Source organism: Coffea eugenioides, chromosome 1 (genome assembly GCF_003713205.1).
Source record: "Coffea eugenioides isolate CCC68of chromosome 1, Ceug_1.0, whole genome shotgun sequence".
NCBI lineage: Eukaryota > Viridiplantae > Streptophyta > Magnoliopsida > Gentianales > Rubiaceae > Coffea > Coffea eugenioides.
The window spans coordinates 1,435,696-1,449,411 of record NC_040035.1 but is presented as its reverse complement, the minus strand read 5'-3'; the positions used below and the strand labels follow the sequence as shown (position 1 = coordinate 1,449,411).

The following is a 13,716-nucleotide window of genomic DNA, read 5'->3' as shown; positions in this document are numbered from 1 at the left end:
TTATTACTTTTTATCAATTGTTCATTAAAAGTATCTGTTTTTCCCACTAGCCCTTTAGTACCAGTCTTGGATTCAGAATTATTAATATCTGATACGGACGTGGGTCAACAGCCCAATATCAACTCGATTGTCTTAACGGAGGGCCCACTAGTTTTTCTTGGAACCAATATATTATATATATCCACCAAAAAAAAGAGGGAAGAATATTTTCTAAACATCTCTGCTACAGTTTGGTTTTCCCAGCTGCACTCGCCGGTCCCGCTGCTGCACTCTCGATCGCCGCCGTCGCGGCCGCAACTGCCGTATCTTCCAGGTTTTTTTTATACCCTCCTATAATTCAAAAAATCAAGTGATTGGGTACTGGAATGTATAAAATATTGGGTAAATTTCTGAAATCGTTAGTTTCTTCCTTACAAGAGAGAAAGAAAAGGGGTTGGAAGATGAACTTTAATTTAGTTTCTTCCTGACAAGAGAGAAAGAAGAGGGGTTGGGAGATGAACTTTAATTAGGGCAAGTTCTCGTATCTATGGGTTTCGTTCTAATCAGGAGTGGATTAGGGCTAATGGTTTTAAATGCTTTTATGATATTTTGGTTGATTAAATGACATTGCTTAGTGCATGTTGTCTTTCTTTTGTATGTGGTTTACCTCAATGATACAATCAATCAGTAGGGTTGTTTTCAATTGTGAATTTGAGGTAGGAAAGAAACTAGGTCTTTGATGTAAAAGTTGAATCCTTGTCTACTTCTAGTTGCAAAGAATTTAGTATTTTACCCTTGTCTTAATCCAAAATGAGCATTTTGTAGATTGCGTAGGTAATTTTTTTTTTTTTTTTTAGTGTTTTATGGTAGTGCTTTCACTTGGGAGCTGGGATATTGGTTGGAGATTTTACATTTGGCAGTAGGATGAAAGCTAATCAACGTTACAACTGCCGATGGATGAGAACCTAGTTTATTAAGAAATTAGCACATTTAGTTTTTAATTGGTGATTGATGAATTATTGTTTTGAATCTTCTGAAGCAGGATAATAAATGGCTGGTGCATCCTCGTCGCTGAAGGAATATTTGAAAAGATATCAAGATGGGAATGAGGAAGAGGACAAAAAGAAAAAGAAGAAGAAGAAGAAGGCTAAACAGGTTGATACTGGTGTAGTTGTTGTTGATGAAGATCCCATATGGCAAAAACCAGTGAGAATTGAAGAGGAAGAGGAGAATGATTCAGCCGGTAAGTTAGCAAAATTCTCCCCTTTGACAGTGTACCTTCTAAGACTTTTCAATTTTTTAAGTTGTGATTAATGTAAGGTGTTCTGTGCAGATGAAGAGAAGCCCCTGGTTGATGAGGACATTGAAGTCAAACGAATGAAGAGATTGGAGCTACTTAGAGCTAGACGTCCTTTTGGCTCCATATCTGAGGATGGAAGTGGTTGGGTTTCAATCTCTGATGCTCCTAAAACATCAAACTTTAGTGACAAAGTCTTGGATATCTCACCACCACGTAGGCGGAGGGCTGACACACCATCTCCAGAACATGATCTGAGGTCATCTAGCGGACGAGATGCTGATCTGTCACCACCTCGTAAAAGAAGAGTTCGGAATGATACACCTTCTCCAGAACCCATGCTAAGGCCTCCTGGCACAGGTGATGCTGAGTCGTTGCTAGAACGGACACGTACAACTCGAAACGATTCACCTTCACCAGAACCTGATTGGAGATCAAGAGCAACAGGTGCAGATTTCTCACCTCCTCGGCAAAGACAGAAACATTACCTAAAAGAAAAGGATGAAAGGGATATTTCTCCTCCTCGTAGGAGAAAGGCTTCATATGATACTTCATCATCAAAATCTGGGTTTGGACCTTCGGAGTCTCGTAGAGAAGTTGTGAATCTTTCACCCCCACGACGGCAAAGGGTACGCCATCTGTCTCCATCGCCATTGACTAGGGAAGAAACATCAAGCCCTGGAGATCCAGATTCTGACCTCTCTCCTCCCCGTCGCTTTCATCAAGATCATTTGCATACCTCTCCAGTGGCAGATCTTTCACCTCCAAGGAAAGGTAGGAAGGATAGATATGTATCAAGTGATCTCTCTGCTCGACAGGCCACTCAGCACTTGAATGAGAATGATGCTGTACAAGCATCCTCTGCTTTAGACCTTTCTCCTCCAAGAAAAAGGAAGGAGAAATCTCCAACTTCAAAGCAGCAGGTGAAAACTGGTCTAGTTACTGGGCAAGACCTCAAAGAAGAAATCGCTAGAAAGAAGAAAGAAGATATGTTGAGGTTTAAAGAAATGGATCCTTCTATAAGTGGTCGTGGTGCTGAACCTGTCTATCGTGATAAAGTAACAGGTAAGAGAATGTCAAAAGATGAGTTCTTAAAATCGCAAAAGAAGGAAGAGAAGCCCAAGGAAGTCAAATTGGAATGGGGTAAAGGATTGGCACAGAAACGAGAAGCTGAAGCAAGACTGCAGGAATTAGAGAGCGAGAAAGACAAACCATTTGCAAGAAGAAGAGATGACCCTGAACTTGACAGAATGCTCAAGGAAAGAGTCAGATGGGGTGATCCTATGGCACACTTGGTCAAGAAAAAGCAGTTTGGGCCAGTTATGGAAGATTTAGGTGATGATGAGAAGATGAAAGAATCAGGTTTCATCATTCCTCAGGAAATCCCCAGTCACAGCTGGCTAAGAAGAGGATTAGATGCTGCACCAAACCGTTATGGTATTAAACCAGGGAGACACTGGGATGGCGTTGATCGCAGCAGTGGTAAGTTTACTTCCACCTTTTATAGAGTGATATAACCAGTAATGTGGTTTCTGTTGTTTCGCACATTGGCCCCATGAAGATGCTTTTGTCCAAACTCATTTACGTTATCACTGTTGCTACTAATTATCTGTTTGATCTTATGCATCTATTAGGTTTTGAGAAGCAAATGTTTAAGAGAATGAATGAGAAACAAGCTACAGAGAGGGAGGCCTACTTGTGGTCTGTGTCTGATATGTGAGGACTAATAATATCAGCATCATGTGATACTGATGGTTGAAACTGTAGAACAGATGCGGATAAGGGATTTACCAGGAGCATTGGATGGTAAATCAACACAGGAAAAAGTTGGTTTCTTCTTTTCTCCAACAAGTTTATCCTAGATGTGAGATAGAGGTATATTTCATTCGAAGAAATTGAAAGGAATGCTTGGAAGCAGTTGCCCGTTTGGAATTTTTGCTGTTTCTTTTTTTCAGATTTTGAATTTTTACTAGCTTATTGATGTGGAGCATCTGGCCAAAAAAAAAAAAAATTATAATTTGCCTACAAGCTGAAAAGTATCTCTCTACGTTCAATGGTTCTTGGCAAATAGTACGTCTTACCTAGATGAAGTTAGTTGGTTTGCTGGTCCCCAGATAGATGGATTTTTGAAAGTGTAAATCTATGAGACCATTTTGCTTCATGTGGATTTAATTCGAGGACATTTGTATTGTCCAGTATTGCATTTTGAACCTGATTTGTAGTTGACTGCACAGTCCATGAGATCTTTACTTGTGAATTCTGTCTTCACCCTTTTGAGAAAAATGGAATACTTCTCAAATTCTGTCTTCACCCTTTTGAGAAAAATGGAATACTTTGTTGCATTTTGATCAGTTCGTGTTTATTTCGGAAGTCTTTCATCTGCTGCAGCCAAGGGAATGTCTTTGTGCCCGAATTTATGTCTTTGTGACATGAAGCAGGGAATTCAAAACATGCAGCTACTTAGATAAGGAGCTAATGCCAGTGGTATTGATTAGGTGTTAGGACACACAGTCAGAGTTTAGTGAATTTCAAGACAGTGGAAGCAAAAAGATGATCGAAACTTATGAATTGGATGAGAGTTTACTTGGATGTTGAAACCTAGTGCTTTGAGCTGTTTCACAGGGTTCAAGCTCACCATAGAATGGAAAAGCTAGTGCAAGCCTGAAGGATCTTGCATGAAATATTGTGTATTTTACCTTTTTTTTTTTTGGCCAATACTCCACGTTTTCTTTTTCTTTTTCTTTTTTTTTGGTTTAAGCAACTCTCAGGGTATAGCATGATAATAAACGAGTTTTCTCAGTGCAATGATCAATTCTCATCAAGTTGCAGCATTTGATTAACTGAAAACTGCATCTTAATGACGTTTAGGTGAAGTTCACTCCGTGTTATCATTGGTGGCCAACGCACGGTGTGTAGTAACTAACAACTCGATACCCTGTGAAACAAGTGCACATCATTATCAAGAATTTAGTTTAGTAAGTAAAGACATTAGTTAGGTAATCTTGAAATCTTTAGTTCAACTTTCACCCCTTTAAAATAAATAAATAAATGAATAAGTATATATATATATATATAATTAATTTTCTATACACTGATAGTGTATACATTTTTATCATTAGATACATAACATATAATTTAAATTCAAATTTAAAATTCAAATTTATATATATATATTGCATCATAGCGTATACACTGTCAGTGTATATAAATATATATATATATATATATGAGAGTAAACATAGAAAGCTTATGCCATCGAAGCTAACATCAGGCTACTGGCCTTGTATCGGGTTCGTTTTGTTTGGGATGAATTCTCAAAGATGTGGAACTCAAAAAGAAGTTTTAAGTTCTTTTAGCTTAGTTTTAGCACAAAGAAAATCAGTGGGTTTCAAACTCCTTTACTTGATTTCAAGGGACTTTGGGGTTAGTATGATTTTGTTTGGTTCAGTTCCATGTGGGTATTGTATTTCTTATAATAATATTGGGTGAGCAATTCACACGACCTTCTTATTTGAAGCAACAATATAACATGATTGTGTCCTATATATATTCTAACGATACCCCAACTGCATGGAAACTGCATAAAACCCAACCACATATGCTGCCACAAGATCCAATATTAATGCTAATTCATTCGGATTATAAGGTGCTAATTGACATAATTAATCTTGGATGCAATGCATTCTCTCACCTAAATATAGTAATAGATGATATCAAACTTTTGAATAGAATATTTTTGTAGCCCCCACGTAAATGGGCTGGTGGTTGGCGCCTCTTCCTCGGGACCGTTAGGTCCTGGGGTCGAACCTCCGCAGCAACATCAGCTCTCCGTGCATATAACGTGCTAGGTCTAGTTGGGGCGCTGGACCGGGCCGAAGTGGGATTAGTCGGGCCGCCTTTACGGACTTGACCCGGACACCCACTCCGTCAGAAAAAAAAAAAAAAGAATCTTACAATGAATTAGCAAAGTTTTCCAATTTACTGGCTAATGATATTAGGTATAAACATCACTTTCCTCACTTACAATGAATTAGCAGTTGCCACATTATGTAATTATTACTATTGTAATTATCACTTCACTTATACGTACAAAAATGGCTTTTGAACTAAAAAAAAAAATCCAATCTTTACTCTATGATAGGAAACTCTAGACTGTAATAGACAAGCCTACAAGTTAAATACTCCCTTTATCCCGTTTTGATAGTACTAGTTTTTTTTTTTTACATAATTTTTAAAAAAAAAGTAGTTAACTTTGTTAGAAAAATAAATTTAGGTTACTATTTTTCTAAAATACCCTTACATTAAATAAAGTACAACTTTATATTAATTATTTATGAAAACTTGAATTGATAGTTTATGGGAATTTGTATTGATGGTCAAGAAACAATGTATATTAAATAGGATAGTTTATACTAATAACAACCTACATTGAAAAAGGATATTTTAGAAAAATTATAAGATAACTATATTTTTCAATTGGAAAGTGGACTACAATTTGGGACAGACGAAAAAGGAAAACGGAACTATCAAAATGGGTCGAAGGGAGTAGTAATTTCAAACAAGGTTTCTCCAATTGAGATCTGTCCAATTCTAACATAATTTTTACAATATTTGATGCAAAATCGCACAATTATGGTATAATCGTGAACTTTAACTTATAGTTTATCAAATGATAAATTTCACAATGACACCAAGATTGTACGAGTCATACTAAAATTTTGTAAGAATTATATTAATTGAACAAAACTTGATGGATGGATGTTGCAAGAATTATATCCAATTGGACAAAACTTGACAGAAATCAAGAGGAGAGGGGGCGGATCCCAAATATTGAACCTCCATTGTCCACAATTTCTAAGTCCAATGTTGTCCCACGTCATAACCAACGTTAAACCAGACAGAACCAGAACTGGGGATAGAAGAAGATGGAGAGTTCCATTTAAACCTTCCAAGAAAGAAAAAGGAAAGGCTCTCCTGAAAGGAGCTAAACTGCATCATCTGTGTGTGCTGTATGTGTTAGTGTGTGACTGTGTGAGAGAGAAATGAGTGCCCTTTGCGTGCAATTGAACATCAACAGCAGAGGTGGTTGTTTAGCAATGGCAGTTGCCCAGCAGAACAGCAGCAGCAGCAGCAACAGTAGTACGACAGTTCAACTTCCAGAGGAAAAGGTTGAGAAGAAGAAGAAGAATTCCAGAGTCTTGATATTGGGAGGCACCGGAAGAGTTGGTGGCTCCACCGCCATTGCTCTCTCTAAACTCTCCCCTGACTTGCAGATAATCATTGCTGGTAGAAATAGGTAATGTCATTGAATAACTACTGCTCAAAAAGTATTCTTCCATTGTTTTTTATTCGAACATGTCCTTTTCACTTCTCCGAAATCATGTGTTCTTGGATACTTCGTGCAATATTTACAGGGAAAGAGGTGCAGCCATGGTGGATAAATTAGGAGACGACTCAGAATTCACTGCAGTCAATATTGATGACTCTAAATCATTGGAAGCAGCTTTAGTTGGTATTGCCTTTGACTCCTTTCTCTGATTTGCATATATATGTGCAAGATGATTTCTTTTTGGGATATTCACGCGTATTGTCCTTTATTGTTACAGTAGTTCATTGTCTGTCTACAATAGCATTTACAAATTTGGTTCCTGTTGTTTCAGCGCATTTGACTGGGATTTGTTTACAACTTGTTGGGCCTGTGTTATTTTGCCCAGTTGATATATATCGGGTTCCTGTTTTTCTTGGAATTTCTTCTCACTAGCAGGCCAATTTTGGTTTATATGTTAAAATTTTGTGCTAATGTGATTAAAGAAGTCTGCAGCTCCAGTTTTTCTAGTTGTGGGTTTTATTCAGTGCCTAAAACGTACTCAAGTCAGAAGTATATAGACGCCAACGACTTCCAAGAAAGATTACTAGAAACTTGAGAGGGTAGGACATCAGCCATCCTTTTGTTTCTTGGAAATTAAAAGGTTAAAATCTCCACTTCTTCTGTGTCACAAGAGGCTTCGCTTTATTCCAAGAGGGCCAGAAGGAATGAAATATGCTAGCTTCTGATTCACTAATCAATTTTCTCATACAAACGCTCTGAGTTGAATCACATCCATATCATTTAATAGTGTTTACAATGATTTTAACGACTGCAGCTGGGTTCCAGGTAGCCATATTCTAAGCCAAGATCATGCAACTTGTACTTTGTATGAGAGCAAGTGGTGTTAGTTAATATAGCCAATTTTGAAAAAAAATTCATGTTGATTATGAACCTGAATATGGGTACTTATTTTCAGCCAATTTTGGAGACACATGCAACTCTATGTCCTTCTAACACTAATTAATTAAGATATTTCTCTTTCACCTTCCCCTTTGTTTTCAGTAAACAAGTCCATGGAAGTTTTCTATATCCTTTATCACTACAAAGCAACAGGAGAAAGTGTAATGTAGGGAACTGCATAATATTCTTGAGAGCTGCTAACTATATCAATTCAGTGTACTAATCCTGACTTGTACTGGGTACAAATGCAGATGTGGACCTTGTTCTTCATACTGCAGGCCCATTTCAACAGGCTCAGAAGTGCACTGTCCTGGAAGCTGCCATTCGGACCAAGGTGAGAGAAAGGTAATCAACATGTTTATAAGTTTAAGTTCCGGAATGCTGTTTCTTCTAATACTCTAGGTCCCACAAGTGTAAACATATGATAACGCTGAGTTATTCTGATGAATGCATGTAATCACTGCTTACTAGATTATTCATCCTGCAGACAGCATATATTGATGTATGTGACGATACAAGCTATGCATACCGTGCCAAAGCTTATATGGATGAAGCTGTGACTGCAGGCATTCCTGCCATAACAACTGGTGGAATCTATCCAGGAGTTAGTAATGGTGCTATTAAGTTTCTTCTGGTTGAACTTCCTATGCATTCTAAGGCCTGCTTCAAATGCTGAGAGAGCCAAAAATAGAAATTGGATTGCAGAAAGCAATATCTTGCTAAGCAGACACTACATGAGCAATGCTTTATGTCTTTGTTTTCTATATGAAAATTTTCTTGATAACTGGAGCTCTATTTCTTCATTTCAAAACTCAAACTTTTCTAATCTGAGATCACCAATAGGTGCTCTTATTCACAGATAACTTGCTGTGTTGTATATCTTAGTACTCCTTACAAAATGCCCATTGATTCTTCCATGCTTCCAGCCCTATATTTGGAAAAAACTCTTTCTGTTTGTTCATTTTAGGTCAAAGATCCTCCGTGTAAAGTTGTACTCCCACATGTTTTAAACGCGCAGAACCTTATGTTTTCTTAACGAACAAATCCTGATTATCATTCTAGAAAAGCAAAATATTTTGTCTTGACTGTTAATGTTTCTCCATATATTAAAACTCGATTTTCTGTACCATTGCTGGGCAGTTATGGCAGCAGAACTTGTTCGTGTGGCCAAAAGTGAAAGTGAAGTAAAACCAGAGAGGTTAAGGTAATTTGGTGTCCTTGTTAGATGTAAAAGTTGTCTCTTTGGTGTTTCTTTGGTCTGAAGGATGTGATTTCAAACAGGCTTATCTAAATTTCAAGAACTTAAGATGTAACGAATAGGTGCTTCTCTTACAGTTAAACCTTTTCTAGTATTCCACTTTCTTCATCACAGTATATCTTTTACAATCCCATTTTTGCCTATGCTGCCATTTGCAACTTTATTTATTTATTTATTGGTTTCATCCTTCGACAGCTTCTAAGTATGCTCTAATCATGGATTACCAATTTTATTTTTGGTCTCTACTATTTGTTATTCACTTTAGATCTTAGAGTTTCTAAGCTGTTTTTAAACCTGGAAAATGTTGCCATTTGAAAGTTTTGTCAAACATGTGATATCTGATATCTCATGGTGTCCTTAGGCCTCTTATCTTCCATCTAATGCATGGATTTTCTATTCTAATTCCACATTTGAGCCTAAAGTAAGCTTGCATCTGCTCCAAGTGCCAAGAGTTGATGGTATAAAATGGTCTCGAATCTGATCCAGTTACATATCATTCATGCATTAAGTAAGAAATCCAGGTTCAATAGTTGTCCTCCAATGTGCTCGAATTTGATCAGTCTTATTTTATTAATGTGTTCAACTAATAACCCTATGATTGTCACAACTGTAAAGAACTAATAAATATAGATTAACTTTTGTAAAGAACTAATAAATATAGATTACCATACGTTTTGTAGATTTTACTACTATACAGCTGGTTCTGGTGGTGCTGGCCCAACAATATTGTCTACTAGCTTTTTACTTCTTGGAGAAGAGGTAGTTGCATATAACAAAGGTCCGAGTTTAAAGTGCATTATGGCTTTCTCCTATTTCTTTGGTTAACCAAATGTTACTGTGCATTTGACTAAATTATTTGATTATACATTCAGGGAAAAAAATCAACTTAAAGCCCTACAGTGGAATGCTCAACATTGACTTTGGAATGGGGATCGGGAAGAGGGATGTTTTTCTTTTGTAAGTTCTTAACTTAGGAACTTCTTCACTGACACTTAAACATTTAATGACTGTAAGCTACTTTTGTAGGTTTGCAACTGAATGTTGCTCTTCGTCTTATGTTTATTCAAAACTTGTGTAACTACTACATATGAAAGTTCTTCAATGGATGTACATTGCCTACCATTTGATCTACTTATAATAGCTTCAATTTATATCCTCTGTCCATTTACCACAGGGGTGTTAGCTATTCCTCCCTGTTGAAGAGATAGTTAGTAGGACGAGCCTGGTGGCAGATTCTAGAACTTTGATTTGGTTCTCATCCTCTAAGAGCTTCTTTGGAATGTTTTTTTCAAATTGGATCTTGTGTTACATGAAGAGCTGTGTACTTTTAGATAACTTGTCCAAATTTCTTTAGAATTTGCATCTGAAATTGCAACCAACATTCCTTGTATTGGAATTGAATTTCTAAATTAGTTTGACTAACAGCTTGTTTGTCAGATCTCTTTCTTACTACACACAGTTCCTGATTTCTGGAAATGTTGTCATGTGTTGATGAGTACTTTTGGCAGAAGTTTTTACTTTGAAAGAAACTTCTTGGGACTGTAATTTCAGTGATTTGCAAAGACATCCCCTGTATCATGTGCTTGTGATCATATTTGACTGAACTATTTTTCTAGGCCAACTTTGAAGTAATTTTTATGAAAAAAACATTAATAAAAATGATATTAACTTGGTGTTGATGGCTTTTGGATTGCGAATGTGGAAGAGGCATTCTCGTTTGCTGCTTGACACAGTATAGAAAAAAATTGTCTTCTTTGGATGTTGTTCTACTGGATTATATTTTTCATTTTCTTCTATGCTTTCTTATTCTTCAGAAATTTGCCAGAGGTGTGTAGTGCTTATGAGATCCTTGGAGTACCAACTGTCAGTGCTCGGTTTGGAACTGCACCATTCTTCTGGAACTGGGGAATGTTGGCCATGACAAATCTGCTACCTGCTGTATGCAACTTACTAAGTTATTCATCTTGATTAGAAAGTTAAACTTTTGCATAGAATTAGCCACAAAGCACAGTTGACAATTGCTTTTAGTTTAGAGTGAGGGCTTGTATGCTAACTGCTTCATTGCTTCAGAGTAGGTCTTTCTCCTGTTTAACACCATCTCTTCTCTTATCATTTATCAGCTTAATGTTTTGTAAACTTAGGCACAAGCTATTGTCTTTTCCATTCAATTTGATTTATACCATAAAATTCCTCAAATTGAAATAATTACATGCAGTTTATCAGTGGGCTTTGCTCATTCATACTTTTCTGATTGACTGGAGAAGACTGCCGCATACCCTGGTCCATTGTTTGTCTTCCTCACATGAAAGGGATAGAAATAGTGAGAAGTAAATTGATAGGGTAATATGAGTATGCACTGCATGTCGCTGGTGTTTATACAGTATGGCAGGCAGCAATGAAGCTAGACAAGCTTCTGTTGTCCGAGAACATAATGAGTCAATGATGCTAGTAACTTTAGCTCTTTCTAGTGTCCTTGCATGATCCTGCCAAAATATGCAGGAATTCTTAAGAGACAGAAGCAAAGTTCAACAACTGGTGCAAGCGTTTGATCCACTAGTACGAGCAGTAGATAAATTTGCTGGAGAGAGAGTTTCAATGCGGGTGATGTAAATCTTTTCCGATTACCTATGATAATCTGAAATCCATATGTTACGCAGGCCTGTACATGGAACTTCGCTGCTTGATCCATTTATGCTATGTGGTCATTATTCTAATTTTAACAGGTTGATCTGGAAGGTTCTGATGGATACAATAGAATAGCGATATTCAGTCATAGACAGCTTTCTAAGTAAGTTTTTCATCATTCTCTTTTCATGCTGCTTATTTGGGTAACCCGTTCACCCTATAAGAGGAAATTTTGGCTGGATTGAGTGAAGAGTACCTGCATGCATCTTTAGTCGATGAAACCTGAATGTTAGACTTTAATTTTGGTAAATGGAAGAGAATTTCATATTTGTATAGATGACACATACTAAGAACTATGTATCTTTTTTATGGTCACCACATAGCATGATACATCTAGCTCTAAAGCTTTTTTTGCTAGAATTCACACCTCTGTTGGAGTTACAGTAGAGGCAATAAGGGACAATGGCCACCACGGGTCTTGGGGCGTGTAATAGAAATTTCAAGACAATCTAGCATGCACAAACAGAATATGAAATCAAGCTGATGACAACTGTTATAATGTTAGGACTTCAAATGAGAAACAGCTATTTTCAGCACAAAGCATTGCTTGCTGTCCCAGGAAAGCTTCCTATGAAAATGCTGAATTCGTTCCGGGACCATTGTGGGTTGGGTATTTTGACCTTATGGAATATAATGAAGTGCATAGATGAACCTTTAAATGTTTTCTTCAGGTTGTTTATTTGTTGCTTCAATGTCTCTTTCCCATTTTCGTGGTACATTTTGTACCCTTCTTGAGTTGAACAAATAGATTCCAATGAATTCACTTGAATAGGTGTTCTAACGAGTTTTAAAAATTGACCTTGAAACAGGAAGTTTCTTTTAGACATTTGACTGGAGTAAGCCTTTGATGTTATCTAACTTAATGAGACATCTTGCAGATCAGTTGGAAATGCAACAGCAGCATTTGTACTTGCAGTTCTTGAAGGAAGCACACAGCCTGGTGTTTGGTTTCCAGAAGAGGTATATATATACATCATTATGTTCAAATTCAAAAATACAGTAGATGTAGTTATACCATATAAAATTTTAGCCTGGTGTGTAGCCTCAGGGTATTGCTGTTGAGGCTAGGGAAATTCTTCTCAAGCGGGCTTCACAAGGAACATTGAATTTTATAATGAACAAGTAAACATCTGCCATGAAACGACTGTTTTTTGTCCTTAATTTTAATTGCCATATTTGACCAGAAAAAGATTTTCTCCTCAACAGGGCACCATGGATGATAGAAACAGATCCTAAGGAGATTGGATTGGGAATATATGTATGACATTCTCATCTAGGAATGTGATTCAATGGCTCAATTGTGTAGCTCATATCTAACTTCACATTACAGGTAATCTCCTATCTTTGCTTTTAGGATTCTCATTGAGAAGCAGTCAAGCACATTAAGTTCTACAGATAATTTAGTTGACTTTTTTTATTGTGATCCAGGTTCTTAAAGCTGAAGCAAGCTCGTGTTAATACGACTCGTAATTCACATGTAGTGCCATATCAGTGTCTTGATTCATGAGGTTTTACATAATCTCTTTTGTATTGCTGCATATTAAAATGTAAAATGTTCGACGATGGTTTCTCCCCGACAAAGGGTAGACAAAATGACATTTAGAAGAATGAGAATCAAGGGCAAAATGTAGGAGATACATGAAATACATGGCATATGGAACATTTTGATGTACTCAAATCAGGCTTTCAAGTTGAAAATTGTTAAATGTATCTTCGAGCATTTCACACAATGCATGTTTTGATGCTTTGGAGCTAATCCTTTTGTTGTGCTTAAATCCTGTAGCGTATGCTGCGATTTCTACCCAAATGAGACCCCTATTTTGTTGTTTGAGGACAAGTGAGATCCATCTTAATTTTGTTTCTGCACATTTGTGAAATCATCTCCAAGAGGAGCAGAAAAGCAGTTATCCTTTTACCTGATCAATAATCATAGGGTAAAAAACAAAAAAGTCTCGTGTGGTATAACTATCTTACAGAAAAACCTTTTATGGTTTCAAATCATACGTATCGATACCTCATGGTTTAAAATAATTTAAAACATCGACATAAATCGTTAAAACAAATGATTTTGAGTGAAATGATAGAAATATCCTAATAATATAAGCAAAAAATAGCCTGAAACAAACAGTTTTTGATTCATTAGTTTCATTCACTAATAATATAAACAAAAATCGTCGATTTTTGCAAGTTTGGAACAAAATTGAAAAGAAATTATGATTGCTTTATTAA

General features: G+C 36.7%; 2 protein-coding genes across 6 annotated transcripts; both read left to right on the top strand.

The window, feature by feature from the left end:
* The first annotated feature begins 229 nt into the window (after nucleotides 1-229).
* LOC113777713 (BUD13 homolog) lies at nucleotides 230-3,793 on the top strand. 3 transcript variants are annotated; one of them, XR_003469212.1, is made up of 5 exons: nucleotides 230-313; nucleotides 1,022-1,222; nucleotides 1,313-2,758; nucleotides 2,911-3,151; nucleotides 3,715-3,793. XR_003469212.1 is itself a non-coding variant. In XM_027322932.1 (4 exons), exons 2-4 carry the CDS (start codon nucleotides 1,030-1,032, stop codon nucleotides 2,994-2,996), a joined length of 1,725 nt encoding a protein of 574 aa, XP_027178733.1. In that variant the 5' UTR covers nucleotides 230-313; nucleotides 1,022-1,029; the 3' UTR covers nucleotides 2,997-3,533. The 3 variants fall into 3 exon arrangements, 1 of the variants encoding a protein (XP_027178733.1); XR_003469215.1 differs by having other exon boundaries at nucleotides 3,712-3,733; XM_027322932.1 differs by lacking the exon at nucleotides 3,715-3,793 and having other exon boundaries at nucleotides 2,911-3,533.
* Nucleotides 3,794-6,169: 2,376 nt separating this feature from the next.
* LOC113783641 lies at nucleotides 6,170-13,207 on the top strand. 3 transcript variants are annotated; one of them, XM_027329839.1, is made up of 14 exons: nucleotides 6,170-6,572; nucleotides 6,691-6,788; nucleotides 7,796-7,878; nucleotides 8,032-8,158; nucleotides 8,685-8,748; nucleotides 9,483-9,580; nucleotides 9,675-9,759; nucleotides 10,617-10,740; nucleotides 11,302-11,403; nucleotides 11,526-11,590; nucleotides 12,366-12,447; nucleotides 12,530-12,609; nucleotides 12,694-12,817; nucleotides 12,916-13,207. In XM_027329839.1, the coding sequence occupies exons 1-13, from the start codon at nucleotides 6,319-6,321 to the stop codon at nucleotides 12,749-12,751; spliced, it is 1,320 nt and encodes a 439-aa protein (XP_027185640.1). In that variant the 5' UTR covers nucleotides 6,170-6,318; the 3' UTR covers nucleotides 12,752-12,817; nucleotides 12,916-13,207. The 3 variants fall into 3 exon arrangements, with proteins under 3 accessions (XP_027185640.1, XP_027185653.1, XP_027185645.1); XM_027329852.1 differs by lacking the exons at nucleotides 9,483-9,580; nucleotides 9,675-9,759; XM_027329844.1 differs by lacking the exons at nucleotides 12,694-12,817; nucleotides 12,916-13,207 and having other exon boundaries at nucleotides 12,518-12,607.
* The last annotated feature ends 509 nt before the right edge of the window (nucleotides 13,208-13,716 follow it).